Genomic DNA, 24,421 nt, shown 5'->3' with positions numbered 1-24,421 from the left:
GGGGTGTCTGAATGTGTGTTCATGTTCAAAGACCTGACGTAGTGTGAATATGTGGTCCCTAGTCTGTTTTTCACCAGCTTTGGTTAGGCGTCGAAGTATTATTGAAGGTGATATTTCAGACACTATATTAGTCAAAGTGATTCCTCTGTGATTGTCACAAGAGGACGTTTTTCCTTTCTTATAGACTGGCACAATCGGTGAATAATACCAGTCAGATGGAACTACGTTCAGTTCCCAGATTCTACGTAAGAACTCAGTCAATCTCTCTGGTTACTGATTTCAGTCTTATTGTTCTCCAATCGACCTGCCTGGCATGGTAGAACCTACAGGAACAAACGTTCCAACCAATACAGCTCCGTTGGTTGATCAAGATAAGCAAGCCCAACCACCGCCTCAAAGCAGCAGCAACGGTCAGTAAACTTAAGAACGGGGTGGGCAACATCACAAAAGTTTAATACGGCTTTGATCCAGGATACTGACCAACTCAACAAATTCAAGATAGCGCACAGAAATAAGTTCCAGGCTTTTCATGATCTGCTCAGTGGAGAGCAAACTACCATGGATGACAACTGCAAAGAGATAAAAGAAGCAACCGCTTCAACATCTCATGAGGTCCTGGGCCACAAGAATCACCAACACAAGGAATGGACCACTGTTGATCACTGGATAAGATTCAATAAAGAAGGGACAAGAAGGCAGCAATCAGTATCAGACGAACAAGAGCAAAAAAGACAAGGCGCGAGCTGAATACACAGAGGTAAACAAGCAAGTTAAGAGAAGCGTCAGAACCGACAAACGTCAACATGTGGAAGATTTAGCAATGACGCGGAAGAGGCTACAAGAGAAGGAAACATGAGACAACTTTATGACACAACAAAGAAACCCGCTGGAATTTACCGTAAACCTGAACGGCCGGTGAAAAGCAAAGAAGGCAAGGCAATCATCAACATTGGAGAGCGGTGTAAGTCAAGATTGTTTACTTTAACCCTTTCTCTTTCTCCTGGTGATCGACTGGATCATGAAGACGTCAACATCTGTGGAGAAGCACGGGATACAATGGACAGCGAGGATGCAGCTGGACGATCTAGACTTCGCAAATGGTCTGGCTCTTCTATCGCACACAACAACAAATGCAAGAGACGACCAGTAAAGCAGCAGCCTCAGTAGCAGTACGTCCCAATATACACAAACGGAAAATCGAGATTCTCCGATAGTACACGACACGCACCAATCCAATCACAACTGACGGAGAAGACATGGTAGATGCAACAACTTTTACATATTTGGGAAACATCATCGATGATCACACAATAAGAGTTGACATTATCTGAAGGATTAAAGCTTCTTTGATTCGTCTTTAAAAGCGTTGACCCATTTTGTTATAGGCGTTCGTCCTAATGCTATTGATGAGTTATACAATGCAATTCAATGATATATAAATACTTTACAATGAATAACTTGCAATTGTAACACACAGTTCAGACCTACCGCCAGGGGCTTCATTTCAGACTACTGTTTCTGAGTGAATAATTTAACTCAATGTTCATCCACAAACAGACTGATCCGTCAACAAATCAATCAACCAACATTCAAGTGAAAATTCTGTTCTGAATGGCTGATTATTCGCAAACAGTGTTGGTGGAAAACGTGATTGAGAGCATTACCAAGGCAATCAATTGGCATACAACCATGAAATTCGTAACATGAAATTCAATATCAAATGGCATTTCAAAACGTATTTGATCTCCTGCAAAATATGATCGCTTCCACCTCACAACGATATCCAACTACAATCTATATTCAACACAAATACACATTTGGTTAATAGTCAAATGTAATTATCCGGAATATTGATCACAGTCTCATAGTCAATAAAGGTGGGACGGATTAACCAGTCGAGTCAATAAGGATCGGAATGATCATTCATAGTAACATTGATTGATGAAAGTGGAACGTCATTATTAGACAATACTATGAGAAGACTTTCAGTGAACTCATTTGGAATAAGATGGTAAATGGTTACAGAGTTTACGCATAGCTGAAGTAAGACCATCTATGCATCCACATGAAAACTACTGGCTTTCACTTCAGCTTCTCTATAGAAAAGTAGTAGTGTTTTGTAAAATGAAAATTTCATTCATCTTTATTCCGTATGCGTGGGTGCATCATTAGTGAGCGACATTCCTCATTCTATTTCAGTTTTATATCAGGTTAATTAAAGAAAAGAGAAAGCCATTATATTTGATTATTTAGAAGAAAGCATATATCATTAACGTTTCTCCAAACAACAACTCAGGTCAACAGTCTGTTTTTTCTTCAAAATCACACTCTCTTGTCGTGTATACTATCATTATGATCATCATTATTATGATTGTTTTCAGAAGTATATTTCTTATGTAGAGACGCATATTAGATGAGGAGAGCTCAAATAGTAGATGTGATGATTCTCTGTAATATTCAACCACATATATTCCCTACTGAATCGTCAATTGACAGTCCTCAGTGTGAACAATTTCGAGTGGACGAAAAACGCTAATGTTGTGTCCAGGTCAAACAAATAGTGTTCACAGAAGATATAATAAACATGTTCAGGTAAACAAAAATGCGGATCACCAAGAATAATATGATCCTGTTAGACAATATAGTCTACAGACTCCATGCATTTTTGCTTATAGTTCAAGGTATAATCAATTCAAAGCATGTAGAGTGTAAATTGTTAGTAGACAGATTCCAACCGACGTTTATGATAACAACAGCTTAAACAGTTAGAAAGTAAATGATCTTGATGAGATTCACTTCAGTATACGCGGTTATATGATCCGGCTAAATCATCTATATGATGGTCAAACTTGAGGCGAAGTGCATCGCCGAAAAGTGACCACGTGTGACTTGTAGTAATTTTATACACAAAATGAAATCATCAAGCTAATGATCAGAAATCAATATGGATTATATATAGTGAGAGACGGTTATGCTATCACAGGTCAGAAGTTATGTAATATGTGAAATTATAGTACGAATATGGTGCAAATTAGTAAATAGAGAATGAATGTGGATTAGAGTTTCCAATATGTTTCTTGTGTTTCGATGGTGATAATGATTTAGTTGGACAATATGATTGTAGAACTTGAAGACAGTTAATCTAAAACCATATTCCTCATTCACGTGTATTGAGAATTTCTCAGGGATTGAAATGTCTTTGGCAGTTATATCGTAACGAACAAGAAGGTGAAGTGGCGAAGAGCAATCTATTGTTTACTGCAAACTCACATAGTGATTTATTAAAATGTGAAAATTATACATCCAATACATCATTTGCACATCTTTGAGTCGTCTCTTACAAGACTCATAGTTTCTTCATTCCTATTGTTATATTTCAGTCTTTCGACAGCCTGAAGTAGCATTCATCACATTACTGAATACTGTGCATCGAAATTGAATGCAAAATGTTCATTGAATTCGGCATCCTTCCAAATTTAAAAGTAGCTCATAAAGTAATCATCTGAATGTTTTCTTTAAAAACAACCATCATAAACAGACAGCAGAAACTCCATATATGAACTCATGTACTCATTTATGAATTATTTGTACATGATCTTCATCGTTACCTCGATAAATATCAGTTCAGTCAAATAAACCCTGTTGACAATCCAACTTACATTTTGTCATATTATGTTTATATTTCTTACAGAGAATAGCTTCATATCAATTCTTTATTTTCTCTATCAATCTATATTTTCTATTACGTAACTGATTTCACAGTTTATTCTTCTATTCTACCTGATGTTTTACGTTACTTTTTAGCATTTAAAATGATTTCAGTTCCTATCAATAATTATTACGTAATTCAATGCCATTCTAATCCAAATTATATTTAGTAAGTGTACTACTATTTCAACGTATGGTTATCCTGCTCAGTGGGATTCATCAGATATGGATTGATGGACTGAGTACACACCGATCACAAAGTAAAAGACTACTCTATGTTTATCTACTCATCAGTGTCGATTGGCATCCACAGTTGGTGTTCACTCCGGGACTCGAACTCAGTACCGTTCGCTTTAAACGCCAACGTGTTCTCCATTTGGCTGCTGGGTCTTGATAGCTACCTGCTTGTGCAACGGAGTTAAGTTTTAAAGTCACATGGTGTTATTCTACTTGTATCTTCCCATTGTTATTGATGACTGCAAATGGTCAGTCTCATGTTGGCTTATTTGCATCCTGTGCGGATCGTTTCGTACAGCCTTAAGTCACAAAGATGTGTAGTGGTTGGCAGTGGAATGGAGGACGCGCGTTTCGTTTTATTTGAGACTGATCATCTGGGAGTACCTGCACCACAGAGTGGATGTTTACTCTGGGACTCAAACCCAGTAGCGTTAGCTTCAAACTCCATTGCGTTTTCCGTTTGATGATAATGTTTAAAGTTATTGATAATGTTGATCACAATGTTTGAAGTGATGAAAATAATGATAATAATAATGGTGATTATTGTTATTAATAACACCATTATTTTGTTGACAGTAATGTTGATGATTTTTGGATGATGATAATTTGTTGTCATAAAAATGGAGAAAGCTCGCGTGAATTCTCCATTCCGTGTCTGGAACTAATGAAGTGTATTATGAGTTGTTGAAATGTATGAGAAGCGATTTGTTTCATCTGACTTTGATTACTAGTGTAAAATTTCAATTTTGCAGCGAGTATGCATTCATACTTTATATGGTTGAACGAGAAAGAATCAAGTGTGAAATAGCTAAAAACATCTCTTTCAATTTTATGTAATTAATTCAAAACATCTGGTTTATTACTATAAAACTCCATTTGTCTTTAATGTTTAACTATAAGTGACATTCTGTCAACAGAATATTTTTTCTCCTATTTGCCATTCCATGAAATGAATTACACTGGACAAAATAGAATCATTATATTGCGAATATATGATACACGCATTCCCAAGAACTTTATTATTTCATCTAAATAAATGAGACCATCTCCAATAGCAAAATATTATAACGTAGAAGCATTCCTATGAACGGAAATCTTCTATATGATAAGAGTAGTCAAGCCTAATGTAGGAGAGTCCATTTTCGTTTCAAAAAGAACTTATAACAATTTGGACACGTTTTTTCAACCAAATAATTTTCGGTCTGCTTTTGGTTCGCTCAAATTCGAATTCTGATTCCTGTAAATGTTTCAAAAACTACCATGCAAGGACTCGAATTTGTCAACACCTGATGGGTCACAATAAACTCAAACTAGTTGTATACACCTGATTTAACTAAACCGCACGAATAATTTCCTTTGACTGGTATTCATTTTCGTTTTGTTTACTTCTTATATTTACATTTGTTAGTGGCAGTCATTGTTATTCAAGCGATTAATCGACAGTCAAAGTGATATTATTACAATATATGAAAAGATTAACTTCACCAAAGATTAACTGTTCCTGACAGGTAGTTGACAGTTATAGTGCACTAATGTTTGGTAAGAATTATACATCATTTCATACCTAGAGATATCTGAGACATATGTGTCGATGACATTCGGTTCTCTACTATTCCATGTGAACTCGCTGTGAGTGCTGGTGTGCGATAATCACAAATAGTGGCGTCAGATGACGCAGACTATCTAGTTCATTTTGAAGGATAACTTTTTGGCCAATAATATCTTCCGCAAGTGTTCACTGTGCGATACATGCTTGAATGTATCTCTGACCGCCAAAATGCCAGCCTTGTCAAAGGTGCAATTGTTCCAACACTAAATGTTCTCTATAGGGATTGCCAAAAACGAATTTATATAACAAAGTATGAATAACGGCATAATCATTTGTGCCGAAATGCCATCATAACCTGTGGATAATCAATGACACTTGGCGAAATAGACAGGAATTTCACGTTTCAGATTAGACTTTCAACATTAAGTGATGCCCTTTTTTATACATCTAAGGTATTGTTTGATCCTCTGGAACCATAAAAACACCCAAGGTATTAAGTACAAAATCTACAGAAGGTGAGTAAGTTGGATGTACACCATCGCTTTAGCAAATTTTTTGGCGAATTTATAAAATAAGACTCTTGTTCCGCACTTCATAAAAACGAGTTTAATGTTGAAGTTAAAAATACAACTGTCACCTTAGAGGAAATCGGAAACAAAACGTTAACGATACTGAAGAGCGTCTACTTTAGTGTAAGTCTTTGAGAGCTTTGTCAGGAGACTAATTTATGAGTAAAGCTAGTCGCTGTATGTCAATTTCAAGATGATAAACGTCAAGTGTTGATCTAGCCTTTCGAAACCAAATACATCAAATGATCACCCACTTAGAATTACGACATAATTTTCTTAACCAGATAATGCAAGGCAGATGTAAGTCTCTGAACAAACGATATTTCATGAGGGATACAAAAGCCTTAACACTTCTTAGTTCACTGACTGAGGTTTATGTCCTTTCCTGAAATACGGTTGACGAACGACGCAAACCAAGCAGTAAGTAGTTGTGCTTCAGTAGGCCACTAAGACTGTCAATTTTTGCCAAAACTGTTAAAACTTTATCTTCCAAGGTCTGTAGACAAACGTCCTAGAAATGTGTTTCACAGCGCACTTCAGAATAATGAACTTAACTGAAAAGAACTCGAGCATCAACTGTGGAGTATACGTGTCCCGTAAAATTGGAAGTCAATGTGCAACGCTGACTGCTCATCCCTCTACATCACTTTTTAAATGCATATATCAACTCTTAAATCAGAGCATCGGAATCTTGGATGAACCTGATAAAGACAACTCTAGTTTCGACTTTTCCAAAGACTAAGCTTTGAGTGAAACAAGTGACCGTATGCTGGCCGTGTCAATAATAAAATAACGGAAGAAAACACAATTAGTCTTGATGACACTGAGTTAAAATAGCTTGTCACTAAGAATATATTGAGCAATGAATAATCAAGTGACCAAAAACGGAAGTTCTTAATTTCTTGTTGATAAGATACTTCGATGACTCCCTTTATAACATTCACTGTCGTTAATACGGAATGATATTTCCTAGTGATGAGAATTCATCAGAATAAACATTCACAATGGACTCATTGTTGATTGCAGTTGTCACAAAATCACGAATACACGATACTACTAAACTTCAAATTAAATATTTTAAACCTCTTATAAAACAAGTTAGTCTTTCAATTAAATGAAAACAGTTACATAATTAATAAAAACTGTGTTTGTTATTTAATCAATAAAAGTGCAACTGTTATTACATAATCAGGTATAAGAATTCCAAGAAGAAATTGTACAGACTACAGAAATGAATAATGAAATCTAAAGTTTACAAATGAAACAGCAAATAGAAAAAACCATGTCAGAATACTTGAAGTGAGTTATAAGATACTTCTATGAATCATTCATTGCTTCTTCTCTTTTTATATACCCATCTCCAAATAATACCACAGATACATATAACTAATAATGATACAAATAATGGTATCACGATATATAAGTAGACGGATGATTTGCTATGACTTTCAACTTTGCTTATTTCAACTATGACATTCTAAAGAAAAACAAAAAAACGGTTGCATGAATCAGAAAATAATAAATATTTACCGGGCCATGACCGGTTCCCTCGATAGTTTCATTGACTTTTTCAGTTACCTGAACTTCGGTGCTCATCAAAGTGCTTTCATTTGGAATAGTGGGTGTTGGTTTACTCAATTCATTAACCTCGGAGATCTTCTGAATAATTAAAACAGTAACATTCATTTCATAATAACATCAAATTATTCATTATACAATGTTGTCAGTCGTGATGACAGAAGAGGATTCCACAATTAGTTATTCACAATTCGCATTTGTACAATCATTTGAACACGTGGTACCAATTGGGCAATCAGAGTGATGAGTACACATCATTCAACAACTAATTGACGACTCGTTTGTGTGATGAAATCTGTATTCTGGATATCACATCTAATCACCATTCAAATATAAATCAATAAACTAAACATTATCAGCTTTATTGAAACAGTCTATCAAGGTTCTCAATAGAGAATCAGAAATCCTTGTTCACGATTTCAACAATGTGAGTTGACTAAATCTACCTGATTCTCAAAACATGATACACATTGAATGAACTGAAAAATTATAATGATTTCAAGCATTGATGCCAAATTGTGAATAAATCCATTGTTAACTGTTTCCCTGCAACTAGAGCATGCTACTTGTATCTGATTAGAAATGGTCAATGTATAGAAAGCTATAGTTTAGTCACTCAAGGTAGAATACACGTCAGTTCTTATTGATAGCAATAAAATATTCTTTCGAGTAGATGTATTTACTCGCAATGTGGAACTTGGTGACATTGAAAACAACCTGATAAGTTTAACAAGTAGTTACCTCGACACGGCAATCATTAACTTTCAAGTCATGAGTATCGTGATCATTACTTTCAATAAGTCTATTAGCTTTGTCACACGAAAAAAGTAACATAAATTACAAAATATTAAACATTTACCGAGTCTTGACCGGTTCCCTCGATAGTTTCATTGACTTTTTCAGTTACCTGAACTTCGGTGCTCATCAAAGTGCTTTCATTTGGAATAGTGGGTGTTGGTTTACTCAATTCATCAACCTCGGAGATCTTCTGAATAATTAAAACAGTAACATTCATTTCATAATAACATCAAATTATTCATTATACAATGTTGTCAGTAGTGATGACAGAAGACGATTCCACAATTAGTTATTCACAATTCGCATTTGTACAATCATTTGAACACGTGGTACCAATTGGGCAATCAGAGTGATGAGTACACATCATTCAACAACTAATTGACGACTCGTTTGTGTGATGAAATCTGTATTCTGGATATCACATCTAATCACCATTCAAATATAAATCAATAAACTAAACATTAACAGCTTTATTGAAACAATCTATCCAGGTTCTCAATAGAGAATCAGAAATCCTTGTTCAGGATTTCAACAATGTGAGTTGACTAAATCTACCTGATTCTCAAAACATGATACACATTGAATGAACTGAAAAATTATAATGATTTCAAGCATTGATGCCAAATTGTGAATAAATCCATTGTTAACTGTTTCCCTGCAAATAAAGCATTCAACTTGTATCTGATTGGAAATGGTCAATGTATAGAAAGCTATAGTTTAGTCACTCAGAGTAGAATATACGTCAGTTCTTATTGATAGAAATAAAATATTCTTTCGAGTAAGTGTATTTACTCGCAATGTGGAACTTGGTGACATTGAAAACAACCTGATAAGTTTAACAAGTAGTTACCTCGACACGGCAATCATTAACTATCAAGTCATGTGTATCGTGATCATTACTTTCAATAAATCTATTAGCCTTGTCACACGAAAAAGTAACATAAATTACAAAATATTAAACATTTACCGCGTCTTGACCGGTTCCTTCGATAGTTTCATTGAGATTTTCTTTTAACTGAAGTTCGGTGCTCATCAAAGTGCTTCCATTTGGAATAGTGGGTGTTGGTGTTCTCAATTCATTAATCTCGGAGATCTTCTGAATAATTAAAACAGTAACATTCATTTATTAACATCAAATTATTCATTATACAATGTTGTCAGTAGTGATGACAGAAGAGGATTCCACAATTAGTTATTCACAATTCGCATTTGTACAATCATTTGAACACGTGGTACCAATTGGGCAATCAGAGTGATGAGTACACATCATTCAACAACTAATTGACGACTCGTTTGTGTGATGAAATCTGTATTCTGGATATCACATCTAATCACCATTCAAATATAAATCAATAAACTAAACATTAACAGCTTTATTGAAACAATCTATCCAGGTTCTCAATAGAGAATCAGAAATCCTTGTTCAGGATTTCAACAATGTGAGTTGACTAAATCTACCTGATTCTCAAAACATGATACACATTGAATGAACTGAAAAATTATAATGATTTCAAGCATTGATGCCAAATTGTGAATAAATCCATTGTTAACTGTTTCCCTGCAAATAAAGCATTCTACTTGTATCTGATTGGAAATGGTCAATGTATAGAAAGCTATAGTTTAGTCACTCAAGGTAGAATACACGTCAGTTCTTATTGATAGCAATAAAATATTCTTTCGAGTAAGTGTATTTACTCGCAATGTGGAACTTGGTGACATTGAAAACAACCTGATAAGTTTAACAAGTAGTTACCTCGACACGGCAATCATTAACTTTCAAGTCATGTGTATCGTGATCGCTACTTTCAATACATCTTTCAGCTTTCGCACACCAGAAGCATTGTTTATTCTTTGTTTGTTCATTTTGGCATGTTTCTGGTGTACTGTATTTCGGACAGTATGCTGTGAAAAGAATAGTGTAATTTCATTTAAATTTATCAAACAAATGATTGGTGAATCACAATTATTTAACAATAATCCAATAATGCAATATCCAGTTTGGAGTTAACTGACTATTTCATTCACTGGAAAACTGTTATCACATTTCGTAGTGCAATATTTAGCACACTTTCAGATTCACTCACATTTCAGAACATCATTTTTGAATTGAATGAAACTGCTTTGAATGTCAAGTATGATGGCTGTATTTAGACAGGTGAATTTACTGGTTTTCAATAACTGTTTACATTCAGACATGTACACACGATGCAGTCACTGGAATCATCAATGCGCATTGCATTCAAATTTTGACGGTTGTACAGTTTTTTTTTAAATTGATATCGATGAAACAATGTCAGATGTTGTCAAACTAAAAATTCATTTTCAATTGTGTTGATTCAATCGACAGACAAAGGGAAAGTGACGATTTTGTTGAAAAACTTTTTGTCAGCCTACTACGATGGAAGATAATGAAGTATATGGCCGTATTATGTTTGACGAATATTGAAGTCTATTTGACCATTGGATAAGGGAATGATTCTCTCAGTAGTCGAAATGCTGTTTTAACACACTAACACATTGGTGAACTGAAATCTGTTTGTAGTTACTCAATTTACAAATTCATAAGAAGGAATGCATTTTCACATCGTGAAATTAATTCTGAAACTAGCTATGATAAATTGTAATTTGCAGCCGTCTTATAACTATACCTTCAATGTATCGGATAAGTGTAACGAAACAAAGATTTTTATATTCAGTCTATTGTTTTCACAGTAATGACAACGAGTCGGATTGTTCCCTTGAAATAAATACTTAGGTTAAATTTGATCTTACACATACCGAGTGAAAAACATCAGACAGTTCCACATCAATCCACCATCAACTGACTAACACTTAGTCTTTTTCAAGACTAGCATCATCTCAGCTATCGTTTAGTGACTATGTGCTTAAGGTAGTTTCATCCAAATGAACACTTTGATATTATTTAAAAATGGACTCGTAATCGTTGGTAACATTCATCAATGAACCAGCGTGTAGATATTAGTGGTAATTGAAACATTGTTTGACACAGTTACCTGTATACAATGTAATAGCTGACCACAAATACACATAAAATTGTCAAGTTGATTAAACAATAGTCAAATCATCAAGTGTGTAAATAGATAATGCTGATTAGATAAGGTTTAACATACTTCCGATTACTTCAAACTCCACCAACGCTCCAGTTTTCGCCCATTTTTGAGGGATAAGTAACTGATGTAAAACAGCTTTTTTTCGATAAAATGAACAAAAGAAGACATTTAGAATTTTGATTTGTTTTTTATGGTTAACAAGTTGTTTGCATAATCTAAATTACGATAAAAACATGAAACCTAAACATTTGCCAGAAAGGTTAATGTGTAGATCATCTAACATCTCCAAAAATTATGTTGTACCACAATCTGAGTTTCGAAATTGATCAATGTTCAACCAATTAGTCAAAAAATAAAATCGATAAATGTTCTGTGTTATTTAGCGGAGAAATTAATACAATCAACATTTCACACTTTAAATTGTAAATAAGCAACATTGAAAGTTACAAACCAACAAAGAATGATGACTAGCAGTGAAGTTCAAGGCGTACGCTTCGTCTAATGTAGGACTTGTCAGCTGGATGTTCCTGCATCTAAGAATTAATGTTCACTCTCAGACTGGAACCCAGCACTATGCCCTTCAAACGTCGTCCCATTATACACGTTAGGCTGGTTATCTCAGATACACAATAACTTGTACAATTGGGTGATGTTTTGTCTCATCTTCGTATTGATTACTGAATCTTCCCATTGATTTTTAGGACTGCAATTGCTTCCACTGCTATGCACTATACAGTTTTGCCCAAAAAGCCTGTGACGTAAGGCAACATCCAGGAAACCTTTGGAGAATGCATATGTATTTCTATAACAGGCTGATCAATTGCAGTTCAAAATATTGACAGGAGAATTCAAACAAACAACACAATTATGATAATTATATTCAATGTTTAAAGATTCTGTAATATATTACAACCGAGCAACATGTACCACTTGACCTAACATTTAGTTCAGTTTCTCACATTCCATCATTAAACGCTGTGTAACACCTAATCACCTACATTCAATACTTGTCTACAAACTCAGCTACGTCTTTCAATAACACATGATCATTTCAGTGAATCATGTTTATTGTGCATTTTATAAAGAAAACATCAACTTCAAGTAACACTCCTTTATTTCTATCTCATGCAAAACACACTTGCTTTTGCATTGAAGAATGATGTAACTGAAGACTGCAAGTGTGACTATCGTACTGTTTGTGAGTGAATAAATGAGTGCAAATATCGTCTGAATAATACCGTCATACATTCATCACAGTCACCATTAATTGATAGGTAATCATAAGCATAAAATGTCTGCAAATAGTCATCCAAGCTTTTGCAATAAAGGCATTCATTCTTCTTACTTATCTCACACAAGTGAACCGGTTGAGTGAGTCTTAGCAAACAGATGTTTGGTGATGAACTTCACTGTACATCAAAATGCTAACAACATTAGTTGTAATGTTTCTTACGCATTTCACACTGGAATTGACGGAACATTTCTCCTCCGCTGTTATGTTGCTCAAATTGTGTAGGAATCTGGAAGAAAGTATTTGAAGTTCAAGTCAAATTATCTCAACACATAACCGTTTATATTGAAACCAATTATTCTTTGAAGTAATCTGTCATCATTCACATTATCTTATTTAAAGACAATCAATCACACTTACATTAAGCATACTGATATTCCCAAACTTTTTATGATGTATGTTCCATCTAATGTGCATAGATATTTTGAATCATTCCAGTCTTCAACTTCATTGAATGTCGATGAACTATCTATCTATCTATCTGTCTATCTATCGTGAAATGTGAGATGAATATCTACGTCAGCTGAAATGAAATGTGTTTGTGAATGACTGCAGAGATTCAATGCTCAAAACATTCAACAGTAAACATTCCGAATATTTGATCATCAGAAGATGTAAGAAAACTTTAGAGAATACGGTTCTTTCCGTACAGTACCATATAGCATACACTGTCTGTTACTATTCGGCATGAACACATCATTTCTTTTGAATGCAATTCACTTCTAATCATGGGCTGTTTTAAACAAATGCTTGATTGAAGTATGTCATCAAAGTTTTGGTAGTAGTGTCAAACAGTCTAATTGCACATTACAAAATGTTGATCACTTTCTATCGTGTTCCATGTAACTTGATACATTCGACAGTATTGGTTACTTTGAAATGTTAGAATGATCTGAAATACGTGAAATAAAATTACATTTCCATTCAATTGTTCAACTTACGTTCTCGTAATACATAGATATCTTTCCATTCGGATACATCAAAATGATTACACTGCCTTCAACCACTACAATAAGAATATAATGTACACGTAGGCCTCAAAAGATTAAAAATAAGCACGTTATTGTCTGATGCAACACTGTGTATGCCAACTCACAAAATGATCTTATTTCAGTGGATATTCACTGTGTCATCTCAAATACTTTCTTCAGTTGAATTCGAAATAAATATTTTCAAGTGAATGAACGTCATGTAAATAAAACAAGCATTCATCTTTCAAAATGAATGTCAAACGCTCAGTTTGTCAAGCAGTATTATTATTGAAACAATTAATCGTCATATTCTACATTAAGATCTGATAATCGGAGAGGTATCCAGCCTTAGTACATGTGACATGAGATGTGGAGTGTTTGTTTACAATCAAAAATTGTGAATTCAATTGGTTGGATAACATTTCAATCGACTAAATGACTGTGATAATAGTGTTGATTTGTAGTAGATGAAAAACGAATCACTTCATATATGTCGCTCCAAAGATATCTTGAGTTAAGTGGATAATATTTACGAATGATCATAAACTGAATGAGTGTGTAGATGAATTTATTGTGTACAGTGATATCATTCTGATGAACATACAACACAAATCACTCATTTCGGGACACAGACTAACCAAGTTTCATTAAAGCCTGTAAACCAAATGAATCTCTGCATTCGTTTTCTCACAAGTGAAATGAGATAAGGACTTAAAGTATTCGCGTTGATCAATTTACTACTTTTTCAGTTCATTCCAACTGTAACTAAACGGTGAATGGATTCACACATGATTCTGCTCTTTTTCCAAGAAAAGGCATAAATTCTTAATTTTTCAGTTTCTGAGGAGAATCGAATCACGCAGACTGTAAGTAATCACAATCAATGAAGATGTAAGTGTTTATATTTCACATATGATCGAACGATCATTCAATGTTGACTTACCTGGAGCAATATTTTTCTGGCTTTTAATAAACCATCTGATGGCGAGTAATTCCTCTGAAATAATGAAAATCAAATTGGATGTTTAAATATCTGCTTGCACAATATCTATCTCCTTTGATAATTGTATATTTTAAAACGGACTGCCTCTGCATACAAATTATCATCTTCATTTTGAGACATAAGTGAACCGATATAGGTAAATGCTCAATAATCCTTTAAGAAGAAGTTTCAATAAGTATTATCATTTCAACGATATGACGAAAGTTTCAAACCAAACGACGGATCAGAATAATTGACATCCATATCATCTGTTCTAAGAGCTTAAGACTGGGTTAGAGATTTCTAATATGCATCTGGAAATGCCTATACAAATAATTTCATGAGATTCTGTTATTCATCAATTCTGATAACTGACCGAAAGGAATGTATGTAACCATGATGTTCTAGGTATTATTATTCGAGTAAATTGTCTTGTACTAGCAGACCGTTCGTGGTCGTTCACTGGTCATTTGTTTCAGGAAGTGCCTGGATTCCAAGTTCATAACCACACAAATATTATTACAGTGATGAAGGTGAATGTTCGATGGTCGACAGACAACAACTCAGAGTCATTAGTCTTTCAAGAATCTGGTAAATACTGGAAAAGTATAGAAGGAGATCAAATAAACTTCAACAGTTCATAGGCTTCAATAATCCAAACTGACTTCTCTCACAATATCAATTATTGTTGTGCATGTTGTCATTTTGATTCATTTAGCCTACCAAGAATTATTGTGTCGATGAGGTGTCTTCTTATTTGTAGTATCGATAGACTTTAGGGTAAGTTATCTTCACTTTGACAATAACATCACCTGATTTATCACTTCTACTCAATCAACGTGTAGTTAATTTGCAGTGAATTTCTGTTTTATTTATTATCTTCACTTGACAGTGTTGTGTAGCACACACAAACAAAACAATCACTATGTGCTGGTCAGCTCTCGTGTAGTAATCAAGTTAAATACTGAATCAATTATGCAAAATGAATGTGAGAAGAAGAAATGAGACAAGCTGAAACTGAATAGTGAAGGAACTCACCTCCATTCAAAAGCTCTACTTTATGTATTCTGGCGTCTATCGAATATTTAACTTCTCCCAGTGGTTCGGTTGCCATCATCCGTGATCCAAATTCATTCTCTGCATAAAAACATGCAACATGATTGATTATTTTACATTGAATGAATAGAATGCTTTTGAAATAAACTAAAAGCTTATATGAATTTGATGAACTATCTTTGGATTGCTGTAAAGTGTCACATTATTTACAATTTGAACAGGAGAAGATATTCAAAGAAGTCTTGAGTGTCACAAGGAGCATAAAACTGTTTCTTTGTAGAAATTCAGTCAAATTCGATTCATGGAAAGAAATGTGCCAAGAAAACTCAGAAACAATTTTAGTCTAATAAAAATTATTCACTTACTCTTCTTAAAGTTCTCAATCGTAATGACGTCATTATCGTAAAATTTAGGCGAGAATTTCGGTCCAACAGACTAAAATGATGAAAACATATGGATAAGTAACTCCACTACATAATGAAGTCAACTCACTCCAAAACGATCACTTTTAACAAAACTGCCACTCACAATCGGATGAGGCTGATCAAAACGAATCCTTTGTGAATATTGGTAATGAAGAGACTATGTATGTGTTTTAGAATCTGACTGATTACTTACATAATGGTATGAATCGTTTTCAACAACTATTTCGTGATAGTTCAACAATTCACGTTCTTCACAGATATCTTGACATTCAAGGAATTTGTAAAGCAACACGATGATCGAATAAAGTAGTACAGATAGACTTGACGAAAAAGTGAATCTAAAATGGTTCAGATGAAGAAAACAACAATATCTCATTGAATCAAATTTCAATTTCTATGATACAGTCATTTACGTCAAAAGTGTAATCAACAATCACCTCATCTTCTGATTCAAGGTAGTTGATCAAATCTAACTGAAAATTGTCTGGTTTATATAGACTTTTGAAGTGCTTGGTTGTTTCTTTCTGATTTGATGATTCAAATTAACCATTGAAAAGATCAAATTTTATAAAATCATATGTTTATTGTTAACCAATGATGGAGGTAGCCGAAGACATCGTTATTCAATATTGTTCTAGCTATTGTAAACAATGAGCTGATATTAATCAAACGTTGGTTAAAATTCCTGACCCCCTTTGAAGAAACCTCTCTTGGATGTGAATAACAATACATACTACACAGTTTGTTGGTCACTTTGTGGTTCAAAATATTTGCTCGTGTGATTACGAACAAACAGTTTGTTACTTGCAATTGATTGATCACTGGGTGGTGATCAATCTCATGCTTGTCTAGTCCTTATTAGTGCAGATCGAATGCTATCGATCATGTTGCAATGTGGCCACCAGTCTAGGTGACTCGACACTGCGGGCACTATGTATTGAGATTAGATGGTGGTTGGAGGTAGTCAACAGGAAACCCTGGACCCGGGTTTCGTGCTACTTGGCACTCGTCAGCAAGGTGTACCTGTAATCTTGAGGGAACTGGTGCTCCCTGGCGGATTCGATCTCGTGTCACCCAGCTTCACAGTCAGAGACGTTACCACTGAGCTATCCGAGCCGTGACTAACCTCCTGTAGGACTGAGATGTAATCACAATTGATTGATCACTGGGTGGTGATCAATCTCATGCTTGTCTAGTCCTTATTAGTGCAGATCGAATGCTATCGATCATGTTGCAATGTGGCCACAGTCTAGGTGACTCGACACTGCGGGCACTATGTATTGAGATTAGATGGTGGTTGGAGGTAGTCAACAGGAAACCCTGGACCCGGGTTTCGTGCTACTTGGCACTCGTCAGCAAGGTGTACCTGTAATCTTGAGGAACTGGTGCTCCCTGGCGGATTCGATCTCGTGTCACCCAGCTTCACAGTCAGAGACGTTACCACTGAGCTATCCGAGCCGTGACTAACCTCCTGTAGGACTGAGATGTAATCACAATTGATTGATCACTGGGTGGTGATCAATCTCATGCTTGTCTAGTCCTTATTAGTGCAGATCGAATGCTATCGATAGCATTCGATCTGCACTAATAAGGACTGGACAAGCATGAGATTGATCACCACCCAGTGATCAATCAATGTGATTACATCTCAGTCCTACAGGAGGTTAGTCACGGCTCAGATAGCTCAGTGGTAACGTCTCTGACGTGAAGCTGGGTGACACGAGATCGAATCCGCCAGAGAGCACCAGTTCCCTCAAGATTACAGGTACACCTTGCTGACGAGTGCCCAAGTAACACGAAACCCGGGTCCAGGGTTTCTGTTGACTACCTCCAACCACCATCTAATCTCAATACATAGTGCCCGCAGTGTCGAGTCACCTAGACTGGTGGCCACATTGCAACATGATCGATAGCATTCGATCTGCACTAATAAGGACTAGACAAGCATGAGATTGATCACCACCCAGTGATCAATCAATTGTGATTACATCTCAGTCCTACACCTCCAACCACCATCTAATCTCAATACATAGTGCCCGCAGTGTCGAGTCACCTAGACTGGTGGCCACATTGCAACATGATCGATAGCATTCGAACCTCCAACCACCATCTAATCTCAATACATAGTGCCCGCAGTGTCGAGTCACCTAGACTGGTGGCCACATTGCAACATGATCGATAGCATTTGATCTGCACTAATAAGGACTAGACAAGCATGAGATTGATCACCACCCAGTGATCAATCAATTGTGATTACATCTCAGTCCTACAGGAGGTTAGTCACAAGATTACAGGTACACCTTGCTGACGAGTGCCAAGTAGCACGAAACCCGGGTCCAGGGTTTCCTGTTGACTACCTCCAACCACCATCTAGTTTGTTAGTTGTTGTAGGCTGTCAATAGACAGTGAACCGCAGTTTTGTGGTTACAATAGTGATTATTGTATCAAATGGTAACTAATAATCGTGTTAATTCACAAGAGGAAGACCGATTTTCAATAAGGAATTTCATCGAATTATTTCCACATATCACTTGGTCTTGTACTCATAGTGATCGGCGTTCAAATATACGAGTAAATCACTGTGAAAAGATAAAATCAAAGGTATATTTAATTTACACTAAACGTCAAAGTCTGATGAACGAACAGAAGTCGATTTCTTTGCAACGAATTAATAAATTCAGCATAGCAAGTCAGCAATATTGGTTTCTGTGTAATAATTAATTAGTTTATCACTTGTTGCAGTACCATTGTGTTGTTTTAATTTAGCAAGATGCCAACACTAATCGAAATGTTGTCTCCCCGAGTATCACAATCTGTAATCCGATTAACAGTTGTAGCCCATCTTCCTGAAATCATCAACATCAAATTTGTTTTTAATGGTACATTATCGTATCCAGGCCGCGAACCAGTGTGCAATTATTAGAAGAAACCTAGACTATGTATGTCATAGTGTCAATCCGTTGATGTGCAGTGGCATTGTATGATTCAGATTGTCACGTATTGAGTAGAGTGTCTGTTTATACGTACTTGAGTATTTTACATAATGTTACTAGTGAATGTGTTGTAAGTACGCAATACGTCTTACTACATAACAAGACTACATGCTTTTGGAGTTACGCGACATTAACCTAATACCCTTTGCTGTTCTGCATTATTCTTTTGAAAGACAGACTTTGCTATATTGTGAAGAGTGCTGAAAGCAGTCAAAATGGTGTGTGATGAATCTTTTGAGATCATTATTTATATGGTTGTAGATGGGCATCCAATATCTAGATAGAAACGTAACATGGGTTACCTTATTATATACTAACCATTCATTTCATTCACATTTCTTGTGGCGTATCTCCTGGTATGACAATACGTTAAAATATAAGACGAACAGCTTGTTAAAGGTGATCAAGTCAGTAGTTGGTATTCCCTCACATATTTCTCATTAAATATGTTGTACAGATTCATAATCTTCCCAAAAAATGCATCCGGTTCGATTTCAGGTTGCTAATCTACTCAACTAGTGTTGGCACTTGTCAGTTTTTCTTCACTCTTTTCTCTTTTGTTGCAAAAGAAACTTACTGAAATACCTTGTGCCGAGAATTCCATAAAATATCAATCAAATACTATTGAATAAAGGTAATGATCATAATAATATTGATAAATCATTGCCATTATCGCTTAATGGAATTTCGTGAAGAAATCAGAAACGATGGTCATAGTTTAAATGTTGAGCATTACCATTCTCAGATTTATCACTGTTTACCTAATACCATGCGCTTTTCACTGAAAGTCATTTAAACAGCATATACCTTACTTGTGGTGTATATCAGAGTTTCTTCTCAATCCGGACAGAGATCATTCTTCCATGTATGATATCAATCTTCCCCAGTATATCTTCAATGAAGAATAATATATTCCTGGAATTTATTTTCCGTTTATCAATATTTTAATGTAGAACCTAAAACAACTCCAAATTTCAGTGATCACTAGTTTCCATAAATATGGAAAACGTAGAGAGTATTAAGTATGATTGATGGTTTTATCGGCTGAAAAATTATACATATGTCAACTTTCTGTGCTTTATCAAAATTTTATCATCAACAACTTGAATTAACCACATGAACAAGCTGAACAAAACTACAAAATGAAATTAATGTTTACATGTATTGCAAACCTACATATATACGTCTGTTACCCTTCGTCAAAAAGCAACGGACGATCACCAGCATTCAAAAAGAACCTTGAAGTAACTTCTTCTCGCATACTTTGAGTCTTCTCTCTCGTGTTCAGGTCGTTGTATAGTTCTAGATTCGTAGTAACAGAATGGATTAGGAGACGAATATAGCGTTCAATTCGCATGATTTATCAGGTCAAAATCTCAAAAGGATGATTTTATGAACAATATTCACTACTCTGCACGTCCTTCTTAAGTCCTGTAAGACGCGGACAAATACATGCTAGCATAAGAGCATGATCTGATTCAGAGCATGTGCTCCACAATGAGGGACAGTCTTCTATAGAACCGATTCACCGGTGGCCAATTGCGATGTCATCAATTTGGGTCCAACGTTGGGACGAATTCGGGTGTCGCCATCTCAAAAGGATGATTTTCCTTATGCTTAGACTTAGTATTTGCATGAAACAGGCGGTTATTTGAGCATACCTACAAAAGACGGTCGCCATTATCTGTTCTTTGAGGCACGACACAATGTCAACCAAAGTGTTTTTTCCTTTTCGCTTAGTTTACCTACTTGTGCATTAAAGTCATCAACCACTATCACCATATCAGGGCCCCTAGTTTTTCGGAGAAGGTCGGAGTGCTTGCTGTAAAACTCATCTTTTACATCATCTGAGATTCAGTCAGTGGGAGACTAGGCAGGGACGACTAAAAGGCAACGACAAGTGACCCTATCATTCCAAGTCCTTACTGTACCGTTTAGTCGGACAGCGCACTAACCACTGTCTACTACGATCCAGTCATAGAGAGCTAGTTCTGCCCTTAGACTCAATGCTATACCTACGCCAGCGAGGCCACGGGAAGCAGCATCAGAATTTCCAGATACACGAAGCGTGAATCGAGTTGGTTCGTTACTTTGACATGATGATTTCAAATGAACTATGCTACTCGGATCCTATGTGCGCGTTTTGTAGACGCAGTACACATGGATGATATCACTTCCCGGCTCCTCACATCTACAATAAACTCGAGACCATTATGTGTTTGGCAGAAATAAAGTAAGGCTGAAGAGATTCAGAAGATAAAATTGTCAAACGTGAATATGTTATACCCGATGAACTGTATTTTTTTCGACCTGAACACAACATTTCCTTTCTTTCGTCTACTCGAAACTGTTCACACTGCGGACTGTCAATTGACGATTCACTAAGGAATATATGTGGTTGAATAATACACAGGATCATCACATTTACTATTTGAGTTCTTCTCATCTAATATGCGTTTCCACATAAGAAATATTTTTCTAAAAACAATGATAATAATGATGATAATCATAAAGTACACGACCTGAGAGTGTGATTTTGAAGACAAAAACATCAGTCTGTTGACCTGAGTTGTTGTTTGGAGAAGTGTAAATGATTTATACATTCTTGTTCTTTATCATCACATTCTATCTAAATAATCAAATATAATGGCCTTCTCTTTCCTTTAATTAGCCTGATATAAAACTGAAATTGAATGAGGAATGTCGCTCACTAATGATGCACCCACGCATACGGAATAAAGATGAATGAAATTTTCATTTTACAAAACACTACTACTTTTCTATAGAGAAGCTGAAGTGAAAGCCAAAAGTTTTCATGTGGATGCATAGATGGTCTTACTTCAGCTGTGCGTAAACTCTGTAACCATTTACCATCTTATTCCAAATGAGTTCACTGAAAGTCTTCTTATAGTATTTTCTATTTATTTTGTTCCACTAGCATCAATCAATGGGGCTGTGAATGATCATTCCGATGCTTTTAGACTCGATTACTTAATGTGTCCCATTATTATTGACTATGAGACTGTGATCAATATATGGATAATTACATTTGACTATTAACCAAATGTGTATTTGTGTTGAATATTAGATTGTAGTTGGATATCGTGGTAAGGTGGAAGCGATCAGATTTTGCAGGAGATCGAATACATTTTGAAATGTTATTCGGTCTTGAGATTCATGTTGATTTTGGAACAGAGTTGAAATGAATTTCTCCATAAGGAAGCATTTGTAGGTGAATACTCTAATAGTCTATCAGCTATGTTTGTGTTGATAACCACAAATTTGCCTATTTAGTTGACGTTGCTGAGGTGTTATCTTGATTGAGTTAAGTCCTGTTCGGTATTTATAGTCTGTAGGTAAAATTCCGCGAAGCCAGTTTTCATGATGATGGATAGAGATCAGTGATGCGTATCCCCACTTCTAAAGAAACCATTACTCCTCACGTGATACAAACTCATATCACTCAAGTTTGCACAAAGCGAATTAACTACTAACTTACCCGAGCATCTGACATCAAATTGAGAGTTCTAAGCATACTTGATCATTTTTCCTAGGTCACTTTACATAAGGTAACTGAGGAATGTCAGTAATTGGTGAAATTCGTCCTAATTTACAACACATTCAGTTGTTGATATTGCCTTACCGTGGATAACTAACTGACAAATATTTGTCATTCAATTCTTCCTTTCTTGACACAAATTATTTGACTATGATAGATAAATTCATCGTTACCTGATATTGTGGATAAATACATCTTAATGCTGACCAAGTGTAGGTGTTTACTGAATATTGACTAAGGTTAATAAGATCAGTTGAGTGATGTATACTGAATTCTCTAAGTAAATAAACTTTCCTTGATTTGCCCGTCCTTTGGCATTGAAACTGGTATTTCTAAATTAACAGAATTGAAAACTTTCCTACCATTCAACATGTGAATGTTCAACCTTTCAAACATGCTTGAAAATTCTTCCGTTATTATTATTATTATCATTATGCCTATCATTGTTATTATGATCCACTATATTATTGGTGGAGCTATTTTCGTACTACTTTATAGGTTTGTTCTTGTTGCTCCATTCAGACCCGAATTTTCACTTGAATGTCAGTCGATTGATTAGTTGACGGATCAGTCTGTTTGTGCATGGACATTGAGTTAAATTATTCACTCAGAAACAGTAGTGTGAAATAAAACCCCTGGCGGTAGGCCTGAAATGTGTGTGGATATACTGCACACCTGCTTCTAGATGACTCAGTTCCTAACTTAGTAACAAGCTGCAAATGAAGATAAGATACCATTGATCAAAAATATCGAGTGAGTGGGACATCAACTATGGCCAATTAAATGGCATGTCTTCTAATAAGGAGTTGTAGAATTATGGTATACTTCGTTATCATTACTGCTCTAATGATACGCCTAATCCCAACATTGTTGACTTTTTATGATCTAACTGCCTAATCTATAAGATCGTACGAGGAAGTCACATCATTGTCTACCCTGACTCAATCATCAATATATGGTAAATAACATGCTTAGATTGGAGATAAAACAGTATATTAAATCGGGATAAAAATAATGTTACATAAGACCACGCCTGCGAGGCTGAGGCATGTCATCCGATCAATTCGGATTAACACAGCTCAATGTTCCGGCCTTCTTCATCGTTGGTCTTTCCTTCACGTTAAATGTTGGATATCTATTTCTCCACTTGTCTTGTGTTTAGCTTTAATGATTGTGTGGTTAGGGCCCAATGCCACTACACTACTCTCCCAACAAAATCAACGTGACGTTGGTTCGATATCAATTTGAGTGAGTTTGTCACGCGCCGGCGGTTACCAAGATTAATAAGAATCTTCCGGGTATTGATAAACTGAACGATAAGTCAAAACGTATGCGGCAGCATATGGTCGGGAAATACGTGCAATACTTTTCTAATGCCTGGTTTAATGCTTAACACAAAACCAAAATTTGAGTGAAGATTATGTAGACTAAAAAAAATGAGAAAATAATGATAAAATGATTCCTCGGACGCACAAGTGCCATTGCAAACGATTTTGAGCCATGACATTCAGGGGCTCGTACCATCGAGTGCTTTCATCTCGCGGATCCCAACCAGGTAGTCCACACATAACAACATGGCTCCGTCCACTTGTCAGTGACTTTATGTATTTGTGTAATATTTTGGTCTGTCCTTC

At 35.6% G+C, this 24,421-nt stretch overlaps 1 protein-coding gene across 1 annotated transcript in view; it reads right to left on the bottom strand.

The window, feature by feature from the left end:
• MS3_00000747 (uncharacterized protein) overlaps positions 1-16,941 on the bottom strand; it is a 77,884-nt gene extending 60,943 nt beyond the window's left edge. The window contains exons 1-9 of the mRNA XM_051208396.1: positions 16,429-16,941; positions 16,303-16,392; positions 16,176-16,245; positions 15,793-15,891; positions 14,716-14,769; positions 12,964-13,030; positions 11,571-11,645; positions 10,193-10,341; positions 9,140-9,535 (exon numbers count right to left, since the gene is read on the bottom strand). Of these exons, the coding sequence (XP_051065172.1) occupies positions 9,395-9,535; positions 10,193-10,341; positions 11,571-11,645; positions 12,964-13,030; positions 14,716-14,769; positions 15,793-15,798 (492 nt within the window). The 5' untranslated portion in view covers positions 15,799-15,891; positions 16,176-16,245; positions 16,303-16,392; positions 16,429-16,941 and the 3' untranslated portion in view covers positions 9,140-9,394. The remainder of the gene's footprint in view (positions 1-9,139; positions 9,536-10,192; positions 10,342-11,570; positions 11,646-12,963; positions 13,031-14,715; positions 14,770-15,792; positions 15,892-16,175; positions 16,246-16,302; positions 16,393-16,428) is intronic.
• Between the last annotated feature and the right edge of the window lie 7,480 nt (positions 16,942-24,421).

This window comes from Schistosoma haematobium, chromosome 5 (genome assembly GCF_000699445.3).
Source record: "Schistosoma haematobium chromosome 5, whole genome shotgun sequence".
In the NCBI taxonomy this organism is placed as follows: Eukaryota; Metazoa; Platyhelminthes; class Trematoda; order Strigeidida; family Schistosomatidae; genus Schistosoma; species Schistosoma haematobium.
This window is presented reverse-complemented; position numbering and strand designations above follow the sequence as displayed.